Genomic DNA, 27474 nt, shown 5'->3' on the forward strand with positions numbered 1-27474 from the left:
AATTGTAGAGCGAGAGCAGCTTGCTGGATATTTTGGTCACATGGTGCCAGTGGTGGGATAACTAAGATAAGCCCCACTGCGCCTGTGATAGCCGTGTGCCGGCATTGTGTCTCGTCCCTCCGTCCGCTGATACACCCGTGTCAGTGGTGGGACTGTGACATAGTGGTGACACAGGGTCCGCTGTCCGTCACGTTTTGGTGGCAGCGGGACCCCCGTTAGTCGCCCCTGGTGGCAGCGGGACCCCCGTTAGTCGCCCCCGTATTTGGACGAACGGCCGTGGGCTGTTCGTCACAGTATATATAGACCAGCCACACATGGTATATATAGCCCAGCACCACATGTTATATACATAGACCAGCCACACATGGTATATATAGCCCAGCCACACATGGTATATATAGACCAGCCACACATGGTATATATAGCCCAGCACCACATGGTATATATAGATCAGCCACATATGGTATATATAGACCAGCCACACATGGTATATATAGCCCAGCACCACATGTTATATACATAGACCAGCCACACATAGTATATATAGCCCAGCCACACATGGTATATATAGACCAGCTACACATGGTATATATAGCCCAGCACCACATGGTATATATAGACCAGCCACACATGGTATATATAGCCCAGCACCACATGGTATATATAGACCAGCCACACATGGTATATATAGCCCAGCCACACATGGTATATATAGACCAGCTACACATGGTATATATAGACCAGCCACACATGGTATATATAGCCCAGCCACACATGGTATATATAGACCAGCCACACATGGTATATATAGCCCAGCACCACATGGTAGATGAGCCACACATGGTATATAGCCCATGCCACATAGCATAACTCCCCCCCGAAAAAGGCCCCACAGTCCAGCACACACGATATATTAAAAAAAACAAAAACAGTCTCCTCACCTTCTCCTCGTGCCCGCGCTGCTCCCAGCTCCTGTCTCCTGCTCTGCCTACTCGCACCCGCTGTGTCAGAGGCAGAGCGGGGAATGATGGGAGAGGGAGCGTCGACCGCAGCATGTTGGTTTACCTTGCAGAAACGCTCAGTCTCCGCAAGGTAAACAACCTATTCTCTGGCTGCCCTGCGGCGATTCCGGATGTGTTCACTGAGCACATCCGGAATCACCGCATGGAGCTTTGGGCGGAGCAGGTTTTCCGCTCAGTCCAAAGCGCTGTGATTTCGGTAAGTGGAAACGTACCCTTAGATTAGAAGCACTACTCCAGTGGTTCTTTAATCCCTTAAAGAGGTTTTGCTACAATAAAAGTATATTTTAATCAATACGCCTTGGAATAAAAATAAACTCCATAATTGGATGTGTTTAAAAATTGTTGCTGTGATGAGATAATCTTATAAATGCGCCTCTGCTGTGTACTGCGTAATGGCAGTGTCTGACCGTGCAGGAACATGGTCTGATCACACCACAGCTGCTGGGCAGGGGAGGAAGCAAAAGAGTATACGGACATGACAGCAGGTGATCGCAGATGATTCTTTCTCTGAGGTCGGGGTCACACAACTGCAATGCGAGAAACTCTTGCGAGACTCTGGCCTCAATACTCAGCACTGCTGCTGGCGGTTCGGACAGGAGCGCTCAGCTGCATAGAAATTCATGCAGCCGCACACTCCAGTCCCGAGTGCCGTCGACAGTGCCGGGTATTGAGGCGAGAGACTCGCGTGAGTTTCTCGCATTGCAGTTGCAAGTGTGACCCCAGCCTGAGGCAAAACATTTCACTGCCTGTTTTTAACCCCTTCACATCCTTGGGATTTTCCATTTTTGCACTTTCGTTTTTTGCAAGAGAGTCAGATGACACTGAGCTGAGCGTGAGAACATGGCTGCATGTTACGGAAGGTACCCTTAATGATGTCACCGCCGGTAACATGCAGCCACGTCCTCAAATTCAGCTCAGTGTGAGCTTGTTACCGGGCTGAGCAGTAGCATTACCGATGTCACTACTCAGGAATGCAACCAGATGTACCAGAGTTAGTGCTCGTCATTGGACATCAGCATTATGGATTATTGTTGGACAAGTGAGTATAACTTTGATTTTTTATTTTTATTTATACATTTATAAATGGAAAAAGGGAATTTGTCTGGGAGTGTTTTGTTAAATTAATGGACTGTTTTCTCTGTGTGTCTTTATTAATTTTCACTACAAGGTTAGTAATGGGGGTGTCTGATAGATGCCTCGCCATTATTAACCTCTGGGCTTGATGTCAGCTGACATTACAAAACCGACATCAATTCCAAAATATTATCATGCTTGTCACCACCACAGGGCAAGCGGGAAGAGCCAGGCAATGCTCTGGGGCAGCTGCCGGATGATATTTTTAGGCTGGGGAGGGCCAAATATCCATGGACCTTACCACCCTTAGAGTACCAGACCCCAGCTTTCTGCTTTTGCTTGGCTGGTTATCAAAAATGAGTGGTATCACACGCCGTATTTTTTAATTATTTAAAAATCACACGACTTTATTCTTTGGATTACAGCAATACCAGATTTATGTAGTCATTTTAGGTTTTGCTGCCATCACACACTAAAAAGCCCCTTTTTTTTTACAAAAGCAAGTTTGGCATCACTATAATTGAGAGCTATGATTTTCTATATTTCTGCCAACAGAGTATTGTGAGAACAAGTGTTCATTGGTACCATTTTGTGCACATAATGTTTTTTTGATCATTTTCTATTCTCATTTTTGGGAGGCAGAAAGAACAAAAGCCAGCAACTCAGAGAATGTTTTTTATGCCTCTCGCTGTGTCATAAAGCAGCTTTAATGTTCGATTACAGTGATACCATGCTTAAATAATTTTTTTATGCTTTGTCACTTGCACACTATAAAAATTATAAAAAAAATATTTTTTTTGCATTGCTGTATTCTGATGGCTATAGCTTTTTTTTTATTTTTCCACTGATGGAGCTGTATGGTGGCTTGATTGTTTGCGGAACAAGATGACATTTTTAGCAATGCCATTTTTATTTATATTTGTATTTTTGATTGCATGTTATTCCAATTTTTGTTCTGGCAGTATAATGAAAAAGCATTGTTTTTTTTGCCGTTTTTATAAATTTTTTCTTTACAGTGTTCACTGCAGGGGTTAACTAGTGTGACAGTTTTGTAGATTGGGTCGTTCTGGACCAAATATGTGTACTTTATTTTTGTTTTTACATAAATATGTGTATTTATTTCAGTTATATGTTTTATTCTTTATTTTGTGTTTTTTTTACAATTTTTTCAATCTTCTTAACTTTTTTACTTTCACACGTAGTCCCTCTATGGGACTTTAACTTTTACTAGTCCGATCACTGGTCTCTAGCATTGCAATACAGATGTACCGCAATGCATGAGACCTGTGATATTACACAGGTAGAATGCCTGTTGGACCCATTCATCCTCTTTGGGGGCTTCCAGATGAAGGCAAGTGCAGCCACATAAGGAATGAATGGATCAGTGGTCGAGTCGTACATACTGCTCTATACTAATGGGGATAAAAGTTGTACATTCTGCAGATCGGTGCAACCCCATCAGTTGGACCCCAGCAATCAATAACTTCTCACTTATCCTTTGGCCATGTTCACACTTCAGTATTTGGACAGTATTTTCCAGGAGTGGAACAGTTAGAGGAAAAGTATAATAGAAACACGTGCACCACTACTGTATTTATAACCCATTTCTGGTTTTAGCTTACAAATACTGATGTAAAATACTGACCAAGTACTGAATGTGTGAACATGGCCTCAGGATATGTGATTACTTGTTCTCACCATGGAACCCCTGTAAGTGGATAATTGCAACTGTGTAATAGTCACAGGACAGGGAGGGGTTGAACGTCCAAGTATTTAATCGTTATTGGAAATCAAGAATCTTCCCTTTCTCATACAGGGGATAAATACCGTTACACCATGGCCAGACCACATATTACCACCACATTGTGACTGAATAATATCACATACAAGGGACAAATACCATCACATCATGACCAGATCACATATTACCACCACATAGTGACCGAATAATACCACATAGAGGATAAATGATGCCACACCATGGCCTGACCACATATTACCACCACATAGTGACTGAATAATACCACATACAAGAGAGATATACCACCACACCATGACCATATCTCATATTACTGCCACATACTACAACACTACAATACTGCTCATTAATAAAAACCACAATACTAATAAGATGAATATTACCACTGGTGACATTATACACAGGAGCTTTGTATATCGTGTCAGTGTACATGTAATACAGTGATCACCAATGACATTACAGTATGTACAGAGCTTCTGTGTATAATGTCAGTGGTAATCACTGTGTTACATGTACACTGACACTATTGACAGAGCTCTTGTGTATATAGTATACAGGTAATACAGTGACCACTAGTGACATTATACACCGGAGCTCTGTATATACTGGAGAGGTAATACAGTTACCACCGGTGACATTATACACAAAAGGAGCTCTGTATACAGTGTATAGTGTCAGTGAACAGGTAACACAGTGACTCACCAATGATGTCTGAACGTGAAGTCAATCATCTTTGCTTTTCTTCTTCATCCAGTGCAGACCACCATGATTTCTTCAAGCCAGGGATCGTCTTTGCAGAAAATAAGACACAGTTATCTATAGGTGATCGTTTCCAGAGCACATTCCCCACTTTTTCCCCAACTTCTACACTACGTCAGATGAAGAAAAAAGTGACATAGTGTCACCCTGCACAGTAACTGGCCCCCCTTTTGCTGCTCCCCATGGAAGACAATATCCTCAAATGTAAATTAAATTACAGCAGTAATAATGTCCCCTGATTGACCCCTATAGTAATTATGTCACCCACTTGTTACCACCATAAACCAATAATGTATGTTCCTCATCCTGACCCCATACAGTAATTTTGTCACCGCTTTATTTGATAAGGTCCCAAATCCTATACCATTTTAATTAATGTCCCCATCCTGGGCCCCTTTATTTAATGTCCTCATTCTAGGGCCTTATGTTGCCTCCATCTTGGACCCTTATGTCCACTTTAATAAGGTCCCCATCCTGGTCCCCTTTATTTAATAATATCCCTATCCTGTGCCCCTTTATTTAATGTCCCCATCCTTGGCCCCTATGTCGCACTGTGCTGGACCCCTATGTTGCCTCCATCCTCAGCCTCTATGTACACTTTAATAAGGTCCCATCCTGGTCCTCTTTATTTAATATTGTCCCCAGCCTGGGCCCCTTTAATTAATAATGCCCACTATGACGCTCAGGGAATGGTGGGAGTCTGAGAGTGGACCCTCTGGGTCGCGAAACTGATCTGAGAGCGAGCGAACCAAGTGGAGCCGACCCCTATACAGGGATCGTTGGGGCAGTCACCGGGAGTCAGACACCGCAACAGCTGGAACCAAGAGGGCGGCTCAAAGGACTAGGAAAACGCTACGGGCAAGACTAGGAGTACAGGACAGAGCGGGAGGTACTGGACGGGGCGCAGAGCACTGGATACAAGACAGGGGGTAGTGGACGGAGCACAGGGTACTGGATACTAGACAGGAGGTATTGGACGGAGCACAAGATACCGGATGCAGGGCAGGCGGGTACAGGACAGAGCACAGGGCACAGGATACAAGGCAGTGGGTACAGGACGGAGCACAAGGTACTGGATACTAGATAGGAGGTATTGGACGGAGCACAGGATACCGGATGCAGGGCAGGCGGGTACAGCACAGGGCACAGGATACAAGGCAGTGGGTACAGGATGGAGCACAGGGCACAGGATACAGGGCAACAGATACAGGAAGGAGCACAGGGCACAGTGTTATGAATGGGTCACCGAGGAGAAAAAGGCAAAACACGCTAAGTCACAGAAAACCAGAGAGGTTGGTAACTATGCAGATTGCAGATCCCTGATCTTACCACACAACTAGCAGTAGCCGTGGAGCGTGCTTACGATGTTCCTAGACGCCTCGTCAGAAATAACACTTCTGATAGCAAAATTAACCCTGAAGTCACTAGACTTCTCCCACTATATCAGCACTCTGAAATATTCTGAGACAGAGCAAAAAGAGTCCAATCTAATAAGGGACAAAAAGCAAAGTGGCAAAATACTGATAAATAAGAGTGGAAATTCAGCACAGCCCCCAGCAGGGAGTGCCTGACCACACCAAAAAACTGAATAATCCAACAAAATCAAGTGTGAACATTAGCAGAAAAACTTAGCTTTAGATGACTGGAACAGAGCTGAAAACCAAGAGCTGACAAGCCAGAAGGAATCACCAGCAACTGAATAGGGCGTCGGCTGTCTTAAATCCATTCTGAGACTCCTGAGATCCAATCGTCATCCTCATTCTCAGGTGGCAGATCTCCACCGATCAAATCAGCCTCTCTACCTCCTGTTACCACCAGAGGGAGTCTGGAACGAGAACTCACAACTGGTGAACCAGAGAATGAACTCACAACAGCACAGGGCAGAAGGTGTAAGTTACAGGGCAAAAACCCCTATAACGTGGCCAGGATTAACGCAGGATAAGCACACGGTAATCAGGCGCCTCCAACAAGGAGTAGCCGCCTGACATATCCTGTGCCAGAAGGTGATTGGACAGCAGGGGCTTCTGAGCAGATGCTGCAGGATTAAGAAATCTGCAGAGCACGCGCCCGCGGCCCAAGGTGCATGCGCGGGGCCGCATCTAGCCGGGAGGAAGGGAGCGAGGAGGAGACAGGCGGGACCCTCCAGACGGTTAGCGCAGCACGGCGAGACGTGGCCTGGTGAGTGGGAGAGGCGGCGGACCCTGCCGCTGCTGGAACGTGACAGTACCCCTCCCTTCCGTCTCCCCCTCCTGAGATTGGCCAAAAATTTTCTCAAAATAAGTGGAGCGTTAACATTCTCCTGAGTCTCTCAGGACTTCTCCCCAAGACCAAACCCATTCCAATCGATAAGGAAGAAGGTTCTTCCCTTAACTCTCTTCATGACAAGAATATCTCTTACTTCAAAGGTGTTATCAGCCCCTATTGGCTGAGGAGAAGGAAGCGGTGCTGGGCGATAACGATTAAGAACAACAGGTTTAAGGAGCGAGACATGGAAGGCGTTAGGGACCCAGAGTGAAGCCGGCAACCTCAATTTATAAGCCACATTGTTAATGCGTCCAAGTACCTCAAAGGGACCGATGTACCGGGGATGTAAGAAGGAATCTTCAGGCGGATATGCTTGGTCGAAAGCCAGACTTTGTCACCAGCATGCTATGGTGGGAGATCTGTCCGTCTCTTGTCTGCATGTCTCTTCATTTGGACACTGGACTTCATGAGGGCATCTCTGGTCTTCTTCCAGACTTGAGAAAACTCCAAGGAGTTGCCTTGCCAGCAGGTGATTGGACAGCAGGGGCTTCTGGGCAGACGCTGCAGGGTTAACAAACCTGCAGAGCACACGCCGGCGGCCTAAGGCGCATGCGCGGGGCCACAGCTGGCCGGGAGTGAGGAGGAGACAGGCGTGACCCTCCGGACGGGGAGCGCAGCACGGCGAGACGTGGCCTGGTGAGTGGGAGCGGCGGCGGACCCTCATCCTGGGTCACTTTATGTAATAATGACCCCATCCTGGACCAGTTTATTTAATGTCCCAATCTTAGGCCCCCATGTTGCCCCCATCCTTTGCCCTAACAGTTGTGCTCAAAAGTTTACATACCCCGGCAGAATTTTTGCTTTCTTGGCCTTTTTTCAGAAAATATGACTGATAACACCAAAACTTTTTCTGCACTCATGGTTAGTGATTGGGTGAACCCATTTATTGTCAAACTGCTGTGTTTTCTCTTTTTAAATCATAATGACAACTATAAAGGCACCCATGATTGTCCTATGGCTTCAATGTTCTTATTTAGAGAATGCGCTAGGCTATAAATACTGAGCACTAAGAATGGCAAATTGTACAACAGCAGATCTTTAAGATCGACTTGTATGAAGTAAGAAATTTATATATAAATGGTTATTTTTGTTTTATTATTGGCGGAATATGGGATCCAACTATTGGGAGATCAAGGTTGCCATGATCCTCACTGTAACTCAGGCTTCACGTAGACAGATGAGTGCTGTACCAAATGGTCAAGGTTCCAAAGGAATGCAATAGGTGTTTGTAATATTCCTTCTATACTGGGTAATTATGTAACTTTGTTATTTAGAGGCGATTTACTAGATTGTGAATTTTAGACACTTATAGGAGCGACCAAAAGTTTTGCATTTTTTTAAAGTGTGATTACTTTTGCCTGCTTGTTGTGATTCCATTTTTTCTCGTGATGAATTGAGAGTGCATGAAGTTGTCATCATGCAAGACCTTAACTTTAACGAAAATGCTTTAGAATGTAGGTATGGTCATTTAAACTGACTTCCAAAATTCATTGCTTGCAATGCCATGACTTAGTATTCTGTAGCATAACCTCTTGCTTTAACTGCTGCAGCCACCGATGGGACATTGAAGCCACTAGGGTTTTCAAGACATCCTGAGGGATCATGCTCCATTCCATTTGCAAATCTGCAAACAATTCATCTTTATTGCTATGGGTACGGGCCCCAACTCGTCACCCTAACTCATCCCAAAAGTGCTCTATAGGGTTTAAATCAGGTGATTGGCTTGGCCATTGCAACAGGCGAACATTTTTCTTTGCTATCCAGTTTTTTACTAAATTGGATGTGTGCTTAGGATCATTGTCTTGCTGAAATGTCCAGCCTCTGCATACTTTGGTTTTACCATGTGGCAGCATTACATTCTCCAGTATATCCTTGTACATGGTAGCATTAAATTTCCATCAATTCTATGCAGAGGGCAATGTCAAATACAGGAAAGCAGCCCCAAACCATGACATTGCCACTACTATGTTTGGTACCTTACATCATTACATTTTCCAATTGGGTGATGTACATAGTGCTTGCCATCACTAACAGATTGAATTTGGATTATCCGACCACAACACCATAGACCATTCTGTTTCTTTCCATTGGCTGGGTTCTTTGGCAAAGTCAAGTCGGATCTTCCGGTTCTTTTCAGACATGAAAGACATGGGATGCATTTGGATAGCACTGGGCAATCCGCCTGATCTAATAGTGTGGGCATCACTAATAGGCTGTTAACCTGGATGCTGTGCATTAGCATTGTGTGAACAGCACGGCATACAAGACTTCATTGTGCAATAACATGCCAAGCAACTGCCCCCTGCATGGGATTGGTAGGCTGTGAGTGGTTGTCTCATCGATATTTTTGCACCTGTGTTGCCGACATCTTAACTATATGGGTCCACTGCATTTGTTTGGAGGCCTGGGCAGGTAAGTGGGTCGCCCTCCCAGGGCTATGGGGTACTCGATACCGGGCCGGTATCAGTGGGATGTGTCACAGCAGCAGTAGCCCGGACCGTGGCCCTGGGCGCCCAAGTAATGGGAAGATGTGAATGGTGGAATGTAGTTAGATGAATAGTTCGTGACGCCACCTGTGGTGTTCGGCAAGGGAGGTGTTAAGCCGACGCTGCAGACAGATCCTCCGGGACAGATGGTGTGGTGCAGCAATGATGTTATAGCCCTCCACAGGCAGGGCTGTTGTCCCAGGGCAGGATAGGTGAAGAGACACTTAGATGGTGTAGTGTTTGGCGCAGGGGATGTAGCAGTACCAGGCGGACGGACGCAGGAAGGAATGGAGGACACCAGGGCATGTAGTTCCAAAGCTTTACTCACAGTCTGTAGTGCCCGCTTCTGTGCCATGTCCTCCGTGTCAGGGTCTCAGTCAACCTCCAAACAAGATGGAATGCTCCCTTCCACACTCCGCCAACTTATGTGCCTTTTCTGAACGTCTCCTCTATAGCACCTCTAAGTGTGAAGATCTCCTAGTACTGAGTTACACTGTAGTTCCTCCTGACAGATGTTCCCAAGAACTATACTTGTACGGCAGACAGCTGTAGCCTGCTTCGGGGACTCTCTACTCCTGAGTCCCGGCTCTCTATCCGTGTTGCTGTTGTGCCCCCAAGTCTTAGATGGGAGTAGTGCATTTACAGCCCACTACTCCACCGGTGTCTGCTGCAGAACCATTAGTGTCGATACAACCTCGTGGACCGTGCCCCAGCCTTGTGCTTAGAACTTCTTGGCAGGGTTCTTCCTCTAACCCACGTCCTCTGTGTTCCCTTTCACGCCTACGTTCCGTACTTGTCTTTCCCTCCTATGGAAGCTCAGGCTTCGGTTCAATGTCTTTCTCCTTCTTTCCCTTCCCATGCCAGCTGGTGCATCGTTTGGTGTGACAGGAACCTTAGTGTTACTCAAGTTATTCTTATCTATAGGACAAGCGATAACTTGGTGATTTTGTGGGGTCCGACAATGATCCCAAGATTGGGGCTCTGGCACCCTGATAACAGGGCTCTGCCTCTCCATCCTGAATGATTGTCTTCTGCGCCATTCATTGTCTATGTGACTGCCAGGTATAGCTGAGCACAATGAAGAGAGCAGAGGACGATCATGTGCACCGCTGCTTCATTCAGGACCGGGATGCAGAGCCCCGATCATTGAGATTTACAGTGGTTGGGCCCCCAGCAATCAGCAGGTTATTCTCTATCCCGTGGATAGGGGATACTGTGATATTTTTGTGAATAACCCTTTAACAGATTTATTATTAGTGTAATAAAGTACATTTAAAAATATAATGTAAAGCGCATCAGCATAAGAAGAGGTAAAGAAGGGATAGTGACATAGTGACTAATATAGTGTCTACTAATATAGTATCACTCTGTGTATCTGCATATGTTACTGGATTGAATTAGTACATTTTACATCTGTCTCACCAAGTTTTATAGTGTATAAATTTAAAACAATATTAATAAAAATCACTATTATATATTACAAAGTTGCAGAACTTCTTATTGTACAACCCCTGACCCCAAAAATTGTAAAATGTAAAGAGAACATGAATGCAATTATTTGGAAATCTATTTCATCCATGTTTTGTTCTCAACAGAAAATAGAACACAGATTAGAAGTTGAAAGTTAGACATTTCTCATTTTCATTTGAAAAAATGAGCTCCATTAGAAATTGATGGCGGCAAGTCATCTTTAAAAAAGTTGGATCAGACTGGAAAAGAAAATTGTGCTAATAAAAATCAGCTGGACGGTCAATTTTCCACTAAGTCACATGACTATATAAAAAGAGCATGTTTAACAGTCTCTCAGAAGCAAATATGGTCAGATGTTCATCAATCTGTGAGCAACTGCATCTAAAAACTGGAGAACAATTTTATAAATATGATCCTCAACACAAAAGTGCAAAGACTATGACCCCAATTCATTAAAGGTTTTACGCCATTTTTCATAAGAAGCTTTGAAAAGCTGCAATTTTTGGGGGTAAAGCAATTCTGCGCAAAAACTTTGCAACTTCTGCTGTTTACACCAGGGCTGTGGAGTCCGACAATGATCCCAAGATTGGGGCTCTGGAACCCTGATAACAGGGCTCTGCCTCTCCATCCTGAATGATTGTCCTCTGCGCCATTCATTGTCTATGTGACTGCCAGGTATAGCTGAGTACAATGAAGACCACAGTGAAGAGATCAGACAGAGGACGATCATCGGAGTCGGTATAAAATGGACCGACTCCTAAAATATATAATAAATTGAGTTCAGTGCAGCATGTGCTGTAAATGTTTTCATAATAATTTGGGAAAGTTCTGAAATGCCCTATTAATGTCTGTTCTATTCCTGATCTAAGGATCTCGGCTTTTAGTTGAGATGAATCTGTGCTGCACTTTCTGCACATGCTCAGTAGTGAGGCAGTCGGCGTTGGAGTCAGCAGTCTAGGAAATTGAGGAGTCGGAGTCTGAGGTTTGGCTTACCTACTCCACAGCCCTCGTTTACACACCATTTTCAGCCAGCTCTGACAAAATAGGCAAAGCTGGGGCAGAATGGGTACGTGGCCGCCTCACTTGTCATAAATTTTACATTTGTCATTCCTTACAAATGCGCGTCTTAATGAATTAAGCACCTCACACTACACCACGTCCCCCTTATCAAGACTGCAATAAAAAAAGGAATATCATCAAAAATATTGAGGGATTCTGGATAAATCCATATGCACAAGCAACAAGGGACAAGGGGGTATCCTCTACGTCTAGCGGAAAGAAGGTTTAATCACAGACGCAGAAGCAGCAGAAGCAGATTCTTTACTGTAAGAGCAGTGAGACTATGGAACTTTCTGCCACATTATGTTATAATGGTTGATTCATTACTAAAATTCAAGAAGGGCCTGGTTGCCTTTCTTGAAAAATATAATATTACAGGCTATAGGCACTAGATTCTGTGATGGGGCATTGATCCAGCGAGTTAGTCTTATTGCAGTATGGATTTGGGAAGGAATTTTTCCCCTAATATGGAGTTATTTTTGTCTGCCCCATGGGGTTTTTGCTTTCCTCTAGATCAACATGTTCTGCTATAGGTTGAACTTGATTTACTTCAACCTTAAAACTATGAATAAAACTATGAACAACTTATGCTCCCATCCAGACAGTGTCTACTCCATCCAGACAATGTCAGTTTCAGGGAAGGGATTGCATATTTCAGCAAGACAATGCTAAACCACATGCTGCATCCATCACAACAGCATTGATTCACAAAGAAAAGAGTTCAGGTGATGAGTTGGCCTACCAGCAGTCCAGACCTTTCACCAATAGAAAACATTTGGCACATTATGAATTATGAAGTATACAGCAAAGAAGACCCAGGACTGTGCTGCAGCTAGTATTTCATTCACATCAGTCAAGAATGGGACAACATTCTTCTACCAAAACTCCAATTGATCTCCTCACTTCCCAGGTGTGTACAGACCAGTAGCGTAGCTACCGGGGGGGGGGGGCAGAGGGGGCGGTAGCCCCGGGCCCCGCGCTCTGAGGGGGCCCACCCGGATTTACGCTACTGTAAACTGTATCTGCGGCAGTGCAGGGAGAATCGATCATCTCCCTACTGTCTGAGTCTATATTCTCTTCTCGGCCACAGGACCTGTGATGAGGTCACAGGAGGGGAGGAGTTGAGGTCACATGATCAGGGGCCCCACTGACTGTATGCACTATGCAGGACTCTGCTGTGCTAGTGTGCTGGTTGTCATGGTGCGTTGGATGAGAAGTTTATGTGTGGGGTAAGGAGGGGTTTACAGGGTGAATGTAGCAGAGCTGCATGTGAACAAGGTGTACGGAGTGGAACCGCGTGGGTACGAGGTGGACGGAGTGGAGCGGTGTGTGTACGGAGTGGAGCGGTGTGTGTACTAGGTGTACGTAGCAGAGCCGCGTGTGTACGAGGTGTACAGAGCGGCACCAAGTGTGTACGAGGTGTACGGAGCGGAGCCGCGTGTGTACGAGGTGTACGGAGCAGAGCCACGTGTGTGCGAGGTGTATGGAGCGGAGCCACGTGTGTACGATGTGTACGGAGCAGAGCCACGTGTGTACGAGGTGCACGGAGCGGAGCCGCATGTGTACGAGGTGCACGGAGCGTAGTCGCGTGTGTGCGAGGTGTATGGAGCGGAGCCACGTGTGTACAAGCCACGTGTTTACGAGGTGTACAGAGCGGAGTCGCGTGTGTACGAGGTGTACGTAGCGGAGTCGCAGGTGTACGGGGTGTACGGCGCGGAGCCACATGTGTACGAGGTGTACGGAGTGGAGCCGCATGTGTATGAGGTGTACGGAGCGGAGCCACGTGTGTACGAGGTGTACAGAGCGGAGTCGCGTGTGTACGATGTGTACGGAGCAGAGCCGCGTGTGTACGAGGTGTACGGAGCGGAGTCGCAGGTGTACGGGGTGTACGGAGCGGAGCCACGTGTGTACGAGGTGTACGGAGTGGAGCCGCGTGTGTACAAGCCACGTGTTTACGAGGTGTACGGAGCGGAGTCGCAGGTGTACGGGGTGTACGGAGCGGAGCCACGTGTGTACGAGGTGTACAGAGCGGAGTCGCGTGTGTGCGATGTGTACGGAGCAGAGCCGCGTGTGTACGAGGTGTACGGAGCGGAGTCGCAGGTGTACGGGGTGTACGGAGCGTAGCCACGTGTACGAGGTGTACGGAGTGGAGCCGCGTGTGTACAAGCCACATGTTTACGAGGTGTACGGAGCGGAGTCGCAGGTGTACGGGGTGTACGGAGCGGAGCCACGTGTGTACGAGGTGTACAGAGCGGAGTCGCGTGTGTACGATGTGTACGGAGCGGAGCCACGTGTGTACAAGGTGTACGGAGTGGAGCCGCGTGTGTACGAGGTGTACGGAGTGGAGTCGCGTGTGTACGAGGTGTACGGAGCGGAGCCGCGTGTGTACAAGGTGTACAGAGCGGAACTGCGTGTGGACGAGGTGTATGGAGCAAAGCCGCATGTGTACAAGGTTTACGGAGTGGAACCATGTGTGTACAAGGTGTACAGAGCGTGGCTGCGTGTGTACAAGGTGTAGGGAGCAGAGCCGCATGTGTACGAGGTCTACGGAGTGAAGCCATGTGTGTACTGAGTGGAGCTGTGTGTGTGCGAGGTGTACGGAGCGGAGACGTGTGTGTACGAGGCATAGAAAGCGGAACCGTGTGTATGAGGTGTGCGGAGCTATGCGTGTACAAGGTGTATGGTGGGGAGCATTCATACCTCCCAACCATCTCGATTTTGAGAGAGAGTCTGCCCCGGTCGGGAGATTACATAGGAGTACACGACAGAGCCCCGAGGAGCACTTTAAAATTCGCACGTGACGTTCCACTGGAAGTGACGTGCTGGAAGCTGACCCGAAATGAGGTCATTTCGGGAGGAGATTGTGACGGAACCATGGAGGCACTTCAAGGAATGCTTCAGATCCATCACCGTCTCCTCCAACAGCGCGGACAGCGGGATCGCCTTGGACTCGGGAATGTCGGCCTTGTGAGCGGATCATGATTTGTCCTGCACCGGGAGGCTCAGGTGGGCACTACAATGGGAGCCGGGCTGCTATAGTATCTTTATAGAATCTTTCTTTCTCTCTCTGTTTCTCTCTCTCTGTTCTTTCTTTCTCTCTCTGTTCTTTCTTCCTCTCTCTAATCTTTTTTTTCTCTCTCTCTCTCTGTTCTTTCTTTCTCTATCTTCTTTCTTTCTCTCTGTTCTTTCTTTCCCCTCTTCCTTTCTCTCTCTCTCTGTTCTTTCTTTCGCTCTGTTCTTTCTTTCTTTCCCCTCTTTCTTTCTCTCTAATCTTTCTTTCTCTCTCTGTTCTCTCTCTCTCTCTGTGATTTCTTTCTCTCTGTTCTTTCTTTCTCTCTCTCGGTTCTTTCTTTCCTCTCTTTCTGTCTCTCTGTTCTTTCTTTCTCTCTGTTTTTTCTCTCTCTCTCTGTTCTTTCTTTCTCTATAATGTAGCCCCTCCAAAGAATATAATGTAGCCCCTTCAGAATATAATGCAGCCCCCCTCATAGGGTATCATGCTGCCCCCCTCATGGGGTATCATGCTGCCCTCCCTTATATGGGGTATCATGCTGCCCCCCTTATACGGGGTATCCTGCTTCCCCCCCTCATGAGGGGTATCATACTACCCCCCATCGTACGGGGTATCATGCTGCCCCCATTATACCGGGTATCATGCTGCCCCCCCTCATACGGGGTATCATAATACCCCCCTCATACAGGGTATCATGCTGCCCCCATCATACGGGGTATCATGCTGCCCCCTCCTCATGCGGGGTATATCATGCTGCCCCCTCATACAGGTATCATGCTGCCGCCACCCCCATACAGGGTATCGTAACCATGCAAACAGGACTCACTATATAAATTTAAAAAAAACTATACTCACCTCTTCTCCTCGCTCCCACGCTGATTTCGGCGGCGGCTCGCTCTGATGTCAGGAGCTATGCTGCAGTCAGACCGGCACACAGCAGGGACGCGATGAAGTGATGTCATCGCGCACCCACTGTGTGTCAAAGGAAGAGGGTAATGATGGGAGAGGGAGCGTCCTGTGACGCTCTCTTTTCCATTATTGCGGCGCGCACTGGGGGGCCGCGCTGATGACACAATAATGGAATATATATATATATTATAAATGGGCAGCACGGTGGCTCAGTGGATAGCACTGCAGTCTTGCAGTGCCGGAGTCCTGGGTTCAAATCCCACCAAGGACATCTGCAAGGAGTTTGTATGTTCTCCCTGTGTTTGCGTGGGTTTCCTCCAGGTACTCCAGTTTCCTCCCACATTCCAAAGACATACTGATAGGGAATTTAGATTGTGAGCCCCATCAGGGACAGCGATGATAATGTGTGCTAACTGTAAAGCGCTGCAGAATATGTTAGCGCTGTATAAAAATAAAGATTATTATTATTTTTGGCAACAGCCCACTCAGAAGTTTCGCCCCCCCCGAACCAAAACCCTAGCTACGCCTCTGGTACAGACTGTTATAAAAAGAAGAGGGGATGCTCCACAATGGTAGACATAGTGCTATCACAAGTTTTCTGAGGTGTGTTACTGCCATCAATTACTAAATGAGTACATTTTTTTTTCTCAAATGAAATGGAAAATGTCTAACTTTGACCTTCTGATCTCTGATTTCCAAATCATTGCATTCTTGTTTTCTTTACATTTTACACAACGTCCCAACTTTTTTAAAATTGTGGTGGTTGGAGAATGAGTAGGCTTTAGTTGCTTACAGCCAAAAAAAATACATATATATGATTAACAGATGCAAAATTAATAGTTTTTAAAATGATCTTCATCGATACAGAAAATTATTTTTTAAATTGTTTATGCTATTTACATATCTTTATTTTCTTACAGATGGAGCTATCACCTCATAATCCAACTCATTCACACTCAAAGCCTAAGAATAATGTAATAGAAACTCCACGTACAAGTAATCTAAACTTTCTACGGGCTAAAAGGCTTAATTATTTTTGCGGGAAAAGTTCCCGAAATCCTTTATTGAAGAAAGAAATATCACAAGATGCAGGTCAAACCTTCAGGACTGAAACGCCACATAGACGCCTCTCAGCACCATCTTCTAGTCATGTGATTGCATATTCTGATGTGCCCCAAAAAATGAGTGATGAATTTAAAGCAATGTCTCTCAATGGAGAAACATCTTTACAAACTACAGAAGAAACAAAACCTCCAGTGCCAACTTTTCCTCAAGGTGTGCATGCAAATCCAGGAAAAGAACTTACAAATATTCCTGCTCATCACACTCAACCCTTACCAACATCAGAAATGGAAGGAAAGGAACGTACTAAATATCGTAACACACCAAACAAATCGATTGCTAATAGTTTACAACCCACAATATCAAATCCTCCAGTTCCTTCTGTCCATCTTAACCTGAAACCAGTGACAGCGAAACACAAGAAAGATATACCTATACAACAGGGTCCACAAGCAATGCTGGAGAAGGCTGATGGCAAAGTGTCATGTATAAACCCCATATTTCAATCATCTCACAAGGAGGAAGTTGAGGTAAAAGGCTTCCCTTTATGCCATGGGTCAATGTCTACACATTATCAAGTCAAGAATGACAAACAAATACCTCAGAGTCAAATGAAACCAGATTTAGATGAATTTGAGGTGCTCTCTTCTCACCGGAGTCTTTTAAGGAGTAGCTTTGTCACTGATTTGGATCAAAACCTTTTAGATGATTTGTCTGTACCAGAATCAGAAAAACTTCACCATGTAATGACATGGGCTAAAAAATTCCTTGACAAATGCAACAGAGGAGAGTTGGCATCTGCCACTGGTGATGCGTTGATGAAAAACATGACTGAAGATTCTTCTCTTGATTCCATTGTAAGCGCTAGAATTACTGATAACCATCTGAGGTTGGATGACTATGACAGTGAAAAACTCCCTTGTCTTGGTGATGAAGTCAGCGTATCTCTAAAAAGCCCCAAATGTGTGGCTAAGCGTGAGTTAAAAAGTAAAGAAACACAACTAGATTCTTTTTTGGCTGGCCCTATGTCTAATTTACTTCAAACTGACCATGAAAAATATGAAGACAATTTTTTTGAACCTCTACTGGTGGGGAAAAGTGATGAAAGGGATAATCTAAATATAATGGGCTTTGCTGACTCGGAAAAAGAATTTATTGGCAACATAAAACAAAGTACTATTGACAGTGATGATCTGTTTGGAAGTAGGCCCAAGCCCAATCGTCAGCATTATAATACACATATCTTCAGAGATATTAAATCAGATGTGACCTTAAAAGACAATCACATAAATCGAGACTATGATTCAAGTTCACCGGACTCCTGTCTTAATACAGGAAAGCTTACCTTTACCCTAGAAGACCTTGAACTGAAAGAGAAAGGTTTAAAAAACACAGGTGACAAAGATGGTGGAAGAACAGACAGAACATTTTTAGTGAAAAAAAGTGAAAAATCTGATGACAACACATATATATGCGTATCCGGTAAGATTACAGACAGAAGACAACCAGCGGTACACAAGGTTCACTCCAACATGGATTTGTCTGATGGGTACACAAGAAAAATATATCAAAAGTGCCCTACCTGTAGTTTTACCAATACCACTAGTTCTAACTGGTGCTCAGAATGTGGTTTAGCTTTAAACCGTGCAGAAGTCAAGCCTACCCGAAATTCTGAATTACCAAACCCATATATATCAGATGATAAGGATGTGGATGACTTTTTTAGTATAAACAATCAAAAAAGGAGTTTTGATCCCTCTATGTCAAAAGAATTAGGAAGTGCGGTGTGCTGGGAGGACAACTCAGATGTTGTCTCTGACAGTGAAGGCAGTGTGCTGGACAAGTATTTTTTTTGTGTTAAACAGCTGGATATACTAAGAAGTCAAGAAAAAGAGCAGCAAACTAAATTTTATCAATATGAACATGCCAGTGAAACTTCAAGTGATGATGAGTCTTCTCAGGATTATTTCATGCTTCGTGCAAGTGGTCAAGCCAAACCTGGGGTTGAAGTGAAGACTCTGGCACCTGAGATACATCATGTTGGTGATGAAGCTATGAACGATAGACCTCTTGTAGGATCCAATGAGCACATTATTGGGACCGAAGGGTCCAACGTCAAGGGTCTTCTAGGTAAAGAATTTGATGATAATGATAACTTTTAACATTTCTTTATGATTTTATTAGAGAGTGTCTGGCATTTTAACTTGTATGATCAGATGTATATTTCTTACACCCATTCTGATGGTTGATAATGCATATAGTCATGGGTGTTGCCTATGTAGTCGTGACTGTACAGATTCTTTTATATTTAATAAACTGAAGTACTCATTTTGGATCTTCACAGTTATTGCTTCATTTAGTTAATAACTAAGTTGCAATGCATTTTTGCATTTTATTCTAAACTTAATACCATGCTATACCACATGCGAGACAATAAATTCTACTTTACATAACATAGTTATTACTCTTAAAAAGTTGATTTATACCTATTGTTACATATTTTAGATAGAAAGCTGCAAAAAGTCCCAAACTTTTCATCAAAAGTGACTGGTCCTAAGAGGTATTGGGAGAAGTCCAGTATTGCTTGGTCCTCATACACTCACGGAGAGCTGAAGCCAAGGTTTGCTTATCTTGTCATATTGTAGCTCTTTCATAGGTTTTGAAGTGTCATTTTTGGAGAATGTGGAACCTTCCGTACTAGACTTCACTAATATCTACAGAATAACAAACATCTAAAGAGTTAGTTTATTACCATCTTTCTACTTTCCACATCCATCTTAGTTAAGAATTATTTTTTACTAACAATAAATACCCCTTGAGACAAGCTGATCCAGGCCATTAAATGATCACTAATTAGCTATGTACAAGCCAATTTGCAATAATTTACTGGTGACTAATTTTTCTAACAGAAATCATTCTGTGTGTATAGTATACCATGTTATTAGCAGCATTTCACCTGCTTACACAAGACAATGCGCTACCTTTTAACTACTATTTTTACGGTTGGATAAAAATCTTCAACTAATAATTGGCAACCTATTCAGATGGGCCAATAGTCGGGAACAAGCTTTCCTACAAATGCTCGCCCACCGATTATTGGCTCGACTAGATCATAAGAACACTGGAGTTTTGTACTTAAATCTCTTGATCTGGTGCATGAATCAAGCCATGGATTGCAGCCATGGATCCTTTGGTAATAACTGCAAATTAAAGGATTGAACAGGAGGATCTGCAGCAATTAGTCGATCACTGGGTCGGCTTTCATTTATAAAGGGATGACTTCTTAAGCGAACACTTGATGCAAGTAACTAGAAGGTGTTCATAGAGCAGGTTCATTTGGGGTGACGAGAGTATCCAGGATTCCTATTCCCGGAACATTCATCCCTTTTCATTTAGCAATAATACTTTTTCCTCAATTGTGTAATTTATCCTAGTTTGCTCATCTTGCACACATTTGAGTAGGTTATCCCCGATAACAAGCGAGTGTATTTTTTTCATACTGTTCTATAAGTGAGATGGATTTTGCTTACACGCGAGAGCTGAGCACAAAGCTTCCTTGCTATGTGCGCTCGGCGGTGGATAGTATAATGATAAAAAACACTTTAATATTTTATTGAACTCTTGTCATTGCTGCAAGGTCAGCAGAACAATGTTTGATTCAGTAGTACAAGGTTCCCTGCGGCCTACGTGGTTACTTTCTTTCTAGCATCCAATTTACCCAGAGAAGACAGCACTGCAATTACAGCTAATTTAAAAGAGAATAGCCCCATGATTTTTCAGCTCACCAGCTCGCGGGCAGACTCGAGACCTAGATTATTAGCTTTATTACAACCGCAGCACAAATATTCTACTTAGTATAAATAGCAGGAGCTTATGTTATAGAGGGGGATGTAATATTTACTGTGTATTCTGCAAAACCATGGTAGTGATATAGTACATTATAATGTTCACCTTTAGGCTGAGTGCAAATGACAGCCGCAGCATGGTGGTACATACCATGGTCCCTACAGGTCAATAATATGATCCTTCAGACTTCGGGTGTGAGGTGTCTCCATGAGGTGCTGCATTCTTGTTTTAGAAGTAACACGTCTACGTGAGAGGCATTGTATTTATAGGATAGTAGTTGACATATTCATAATTTGTTCCACACACATCTCTAATACAGTCCTGGTATGAACCTTAAAGTGATGGTCTCATGAAAAATATTATTCAAAACTCAATCGAGCATGAGAATAGAAGTGTGTTGTCAATAAACAGCAAATCAAATAGTCTGCAGTTTTGGCTATACATTGCACTTTTTTTTTTTTACCTGTTTCACCTATGGCTGTAGTGTAGGTCCACCTTCATTGGTGGACGCACATGCTCAGTAGTTTCCTTGCTCTTTACCTGCTTATGCCGGTCTGACAGAGAGTAGGCCGATATTGTGGGATCACGAGGAGAAATGTAGCTATGAGGTAATAAGCAGGAGCAAGAAACAAGAACTTGAGGGAGATGATAGATAAGTAGATAGATATGAGGAAGATGACAGAAAGTTGGATAAATAAATAATTGATATGAGGAAGATAGATAAACCGAACATTAACTGTTGTGGCAATTCTACTTACTTGGAAGCAGGATGAGGTATTACAGGAACCGTTTCTATTTACAAGTCTGGCTGGTTTATTTCAGTCTACATAAACCACGCCACAAGAAAAGGAAATAAAGGCCTTTCAGTGCAGGCAAAACAAAGGAATTAGTGCAAATAACGGCACTTTAGGGACAGTACAGGACACTCCGGCTGGATAGCATCCAGTATATCATTTCAATACTGAGCAAAGGGTCTGAATACTTATGGCCATGTGATATTTCAGTTTTTCTTTTTTTAATAAATTTGCAAAATGTTATGCTGCTCTTAACGACCGCCAATACGTCTTTTAATAGCGGCAGTTAAGGGTACTTATTCCTCAGTGCCGCTTTTTAACGATGCCCCCCAGCGTTGGAAAATCTCCAGGGTCTCGGCTATCGGGTTGATTCGGGTTGGTTTTTACTGACCCCAGTATTGCGATCACTGTTATAATAATGGCGACCGCAAAAAAAGTCAGACTTCCTATTTAATTCTCTCTCCTCTGATATGATCTTGCACATCAGAGGAAAGGTAAATAAATGGCGTCCCATGAGCCCCCCCAGTACCTCCGGTGTGCCCCTGTCCATCCGACTGTGTCCTCCGGCCCTTGGCGTCTTCTTCCGGGAATCACCCGGCAACAATAGATTTTTCCTATTGGTTCATATTTATCCCTGTGATAGACCCTATCACAGTGACCAAAATATAAAAAATAGTAAATCAACCCATTACTTAGGTAAAAATAATAAAATAAAAAAAATATTTATTACCATTTTTCCATTAGGGTTAGGGTTGGGGTTAGAGCTGGGAGTTAGGGATAGGGTTGGGGCCAGGGTTAGGGTTGGGGTTAGAGTTAGGATTAGGGTTAAGAATGGGGCTAGGGTTAGGGTTAGAGTTGGGTCTAGGGTTAGGGTAGGGATAGGGTTAGGGTTGGGGCTAGAGCTAGGGTTAGGGTTGGGCTAGGGTTAGGGTTGGGCTAGGGTTAGGGTTGGGGCTAGGGTTGTGATGGGGCTAGGGTTGTGGTGTTGGGGTTAGGGTTAGGGCTGGGATTAGGGCTGTGTTAGGGTTGGAGTTAGAATTGAGGGGTTTCCACTGTTTAGGTACATCAGTGGGTCTCCAAACATGACATGGTGCCTGCCATTGATTCCAGCCAATTTTGCATTCAGAAAGTCAAACTTGCTCCCTCCCTTCTGAGCGATACCACGCACCCAAATAGTGGCTTTCCCCCACATACGGGGTATCGGCGTACTCAGGAGAAATTGCACAACAAATTTTGTGGTCCATTTTCTCCTGATACCCTTGTGAAAATAAAAAAGTTTGGTTCCAAATAATTGTTTTGTGAAAAAAGTAAAATGTTAATTGTTTCCTTCCACATTTCTTTAGTTCTCGTGAAGTAACTGAAGGGTTAATAAACTTCTTGAATGTGGGATTGCGCACCTTGCTGGGTGCAGTTTTTAGAATGTGTCACTTTTGGGTATTTTCTGTTATATTGACCCCCAAACTCACTTAAAATGTGAGGTGGTCCCTAAAAAAAATGGTTTTGAAATTGTTGGTCAACTTTTAACCCTTATGATGTCCTAAAAAAAATTATGTTTCCAAAATTATGCTGATGTAAAGTAGACATGTGGGAAATGTTATTTATTAACTATTTTGTGTGATATGATGCTCTGATTTAAGGGCACAAAAATTAAAATTTTGAAAATTGCAAAATTTGCAACATTTTTGCCAAATTTCCGTTTTTTCATAAATAAACGCAACTCATATCGAAGAAATTTTACCATTAACATGAATTACAATATGTCACAAAAAAACAATCTCAGAATCAGTGGGATCCGTTGAAGCGTTCCAGAGCTATAACCTCGTAAAGTGACAGTGTTCAGAATTGTAAAAATTGGCTCAGTCATTAAGTACAAAATTGGCTCTGTTAATAAGGGGTTAATATACCAAGGACGTTCTTAAAGAGACAGTGTTTTGTTTCTACCTCTGTGTGCAGCCGACTGAGCCGCTCTACCACACCAATCTTAATAAAAGGCTCACTGGAGTACAAGGCGACAAATTCATGAAGAGGAGCATGCCTCCTGATGAATTTATCACATCTTCTCAATGGCGTACGCCTCCACTGCACCGGACTGGAGTAGCATTTCTGGTTTGAAAAAAGCAATTTTTACAGAATTCGATGGTCGGGCATGGGAATGCCCCATCCTGCCTTTGCTTCTCCCTAGATTTGCTCATTTTGGTGTAGCTGCTTCAAACTGGCATGAAAATGCCAAAAGTCATAACATTTTGCCGCAAGTCTGTATTGTGGAAAACTTTTGAGACTTTTCTAAGCATTTTATGCCAGACTTCTCATTTTCAGGAGTGCGACACTGATGAGCTTTCTTTATGACAGGTCATTAATGTTCAATCGGTGAATTCTGACCTCTGATTGTGAGTGTTATGAATCATGATCCCTTTATCATTTACAGGTACTGTACAGATTATCTATAGATGATCTGTACAGATGATCTGCGTAGGAGAAAGTTAACATTACATACTGTATAACGCTATGCTTTTGCTTCTGCTAAATACATTTTTTAAAATTATAATTAAAAAACATTAGTCGAGTTACAGAGTTTGACCCACAAACTAGTCCTTAACCCCTTCACGCTGCAGCCCTTTTTGGCTTTTGTGTTTTCGTTTTTCGCTCCCCTTCTTACCAGAGCCATAACTTTTTTATTTTTTATTTTTCCGTCAATATGGCCATTTGAAGGCTTGTTTTTTGCGGGACAAGTTGTATTTTTGAACGACAGCATTAGTTTTACCATATCTTGTACTTGAAAACGGGAAAAAAATTCCAAGTGAGGTAAAATTACAAAAGAAGTGCAATTCCACAACGGTTTTTTGGATTTTTTTTTTACCATGTTCATCAAATGCTCAAACTGACCTGCCATTATGATTCTCCAGGTCATTACGAGTTCGAAGACACCAAACATGTCTAGGTTGTTTTTCAATTCAATGGTGAAAAAAAAAAATCCAACGTTTGTTAAAAAAAAGAAAGAGAAAAAAAAACTGGGTCATTTTCCTAGCCCTGTAGCTTCTCCATTTTTCGTAATCTGGGGCTGCCGAGCTAACGCTTTTAATGATACCATTCTAGTGTGGATACGATCTTTTGATGGCAATGCTGTGGCAAACAAAAAATTGTAATTCTGGCGTTTTGACTTTTTTTCTCTACGTCGTTTACGCGATCGGATTAATTCTTTTTATAGTTTGATAGATCAGGTGATTCTGAACGCAGTGATACCAAACGTGTATTTTAAAAAAAAAAATATTATTTTGAATGGGGCGAATGGGGGTGATTTGAACTTTTATATATTTTTTAAATTTTTAAATATTTTTTAAAACTTTTTTTTTACTTTTTGCATGCTTCAATAGGAGATATCTGATCGCCTCTGCTACACACAGGTGATGATCAGATCGCCTGTGTGTAGCAGACTTGCTATGAGTGCAGACCGCTGGACAGCGCTCATAGCAGTCTGTCAATGACAAACACAGGGGTCTCCTGCAGAGACCGGGTTGTCATACCAACCCATCGGCGACCCGCGATCATGTGACATGGGCGCCGATAGGCAAGATTAGTGATGTTCCTCTGGCGCGATCTCATTAAATGCCGCTGTCAGAGAGTGACCTTGGCATTTAACGGGTTATCAGCCATGGGTGGATCGTGATCGATTCCACCCCCGGCTGTTAGGCTCGCACGTCAGCTGTTCAAAACAGCAGACGTGCCAGGAAAGATGTGGGCTCGGTGCCAGAGACGACATCAAAGGGAGGGAAACGACATTCGCCATATTAGTACGGCCCATGTCGTGAAGAGGTTAAAGTGTAACCGTCAATAGTACACATGAAATGAATCAGTCATTTTCAAAATTCTCATTTCTGAGGTAAAACCTGTATTCAGTGAAGACAGGCTTTCCCATTACTGAGATGGGAGATGGAAGGTGCTCTGCCTCTAGCTCCTCCCTCCTCCCGTCTACGTAGAATTGTGTCAGTAGTAACTTCCATCTCCAATCTCATTAATGGGAAAGTTCGTCTTCACTGAATACAGATTTTGATAATGGCTGATCCATTTTGGCAGAGAAAGAAGCAAATTTCTCTGATATGATATATTGCAAAGTGACATTTTCACGTGTAATATTGATTAATGAAACAAAAATTAAAACGACGGTTACTTTTTAAAGTTACAAACATGTGCCAAATGCACGTTATATGGTTTTGACTGTTACAATATTGCTATGGAATCACTGGCTTAATTGGATCACATTGTTATCAATAGCTACCAATAGGTAGAATATCATATAAAGGGCCCTGAGAGCTATATATAGTTACTTAGCCATATGTTGGGGGACAATAGTCCAGAACATCAAGACAAACTTGTAGATTTATATAAATTTAATATATTTGTATATTTTTTTCTGTTTTGTTTTACCAGTATGATGCTATGTGATGCAAGTTCCTTAATATTAATTTATGCCAGAGAGAAACACTAGATGTCTCCAATGAGTCAGTCAACTGATTAGCCAGCTGTTGTTTTACATAGCAAGTTGGGAGAGGATACATTATGTCAGTAGTAAAAAAACAGGTAATATATATTAAATTCTTAAATTCTCAAATTTTACAATACAAACGGCATACATTATTAAATAGATCTCTTAGATCTGATGAAGCCTATGTACTTACTTTAAAAATGGAATTCAGAATGGCTGTGTATTGCTTATAAAAGATTGAACTCAGTCTCCAACGAACAAGTCTGTGTCAAGGTACCCAGACCTGTTATGCAGGTCAGAGTCTGGGTTCAAGTAAATACGGGGCTTACCGAGTACGGAGGGAGCTGGCGTCCCCGGCGAGGCAGCCGACGTGCAGGACCTGCGACACGTGACTGCCGGAGGTGGGGCCGGAGCGTGGCCAGGGATCGGTCTCCCAGAGGGAGCTAATGCTTAGGGAAATACTGGCAGAGACACTGGAGGAGTACTGGAAAGTATGCCGTGGGGCCAAGGGGGTGAACGGGTGAGAGACTAGGAGGGGAATTCCAAGACGGAGCCGAGAGTCAGTAACCGAGAGGGCAAAAACATACACTAAGGGCAAAGACAGCAGAATAGTTAGAGACGGAGCGAGAGTCAAAATCAGGCAGGCAAGCAGGCAGTACAAATTCAGCAGGCACACGCACAACGGAGGACAGACCGGGTCGCGAGCCAGAGATCATACAGAAAATCAGGCACAAGGCACAAAGCACACACGCACAGGGGTCACTTAACTAAGCCGAGGGCAGAGTATAGCTGACAGAGAACCCTGGTTAAGAGTGAGTATAAATACCCCTCCCAGATCCAGAAGGAGGCCACATACAATTAACCCTGTGAGTGCAGGGCATGAACCCTGTCCAAACCATGACAGCCTGATTGACAGCTCCATAGTGTCCCTCGTGCTGCTGTCATCTCTCACTGCTCAGTACAAGCCGCAGCTGTCAGTCAGGCAAGGTGGGCTGAGAGAGAATACACTTGGACTTAAGAGCTCTTTCTTTTCCTGAACTCATAGAATACTTATTTTAATATTAGGATTCTACATCCATTCTAAGGCTGCTTTCTGTCACGATACTAGTGGAGACAACTGGACACCAGTGGCTAGGTCAAAGAGACTGCAGACACAATGGGTTGCGCAAGCAATATTGTATTAGTAATCTGATAGCATATAAGTCCAGATAAATGTTCAGTCAATCTGATAAATGGTTATAGCAGAGTTGATACTCTGCGACACAGCATTCAAAGTCACTGAGCAATGCGGGCACAAGACACAGACTCTTGCAGAGCGGAGGAACACACTAGCTGGCTGGAGTTCTTACTTCACCGCAGGTGTAGTCAGGCAGAGGTTTCTGAAGTCAGGTGTTCAGTAATCACTCGATCAGCAGGCAGGGATCCAGACGTGCAGGTTGA

The 27474-nt window shown here is 43.8% G+C and overlaps 1 protein-coding gene across 1 annotated transcript in view; it reads left to right on the plus strand.

Moving 5' to 3' along the window:
• Positions 1 to 27474, plus strand: part of LOC141049510 (uncharacterized) — a 177015-nt gene that overhangs the window by 23701 nt on the left and 125840 nt on the right. The window contains exons 2-3 of the mRNA XM_073546033.1: positions 16773 to 19044; positions 19420 to 19534. Coding sequence (XP_073402134.1) covers positions 16773 to 19044; positions 19420 to 19534 — 2387 coding nt within the window. The remainder of the gene's footprint in view (positions 1 to 16772; positions 19045 to 19419; positions 19535 to 27474) is intronic.

This window comes from Dendrobates tinctorius, unplaced genomic scaffold, assembly GCF_039654945.1.
Source record: "Dendrobates tinctorius isolate UK_male_01 unplaced genomic scaffold, ASM3965494v1 ptg000144l, whole genome shotgun sequence".
Lineage (NCBI taxonomy): Eukaryota > Metazoa > Chordata > Amphibia > Anura > Dendrobatidae > Dendrobates > Dendrobates tinctorius.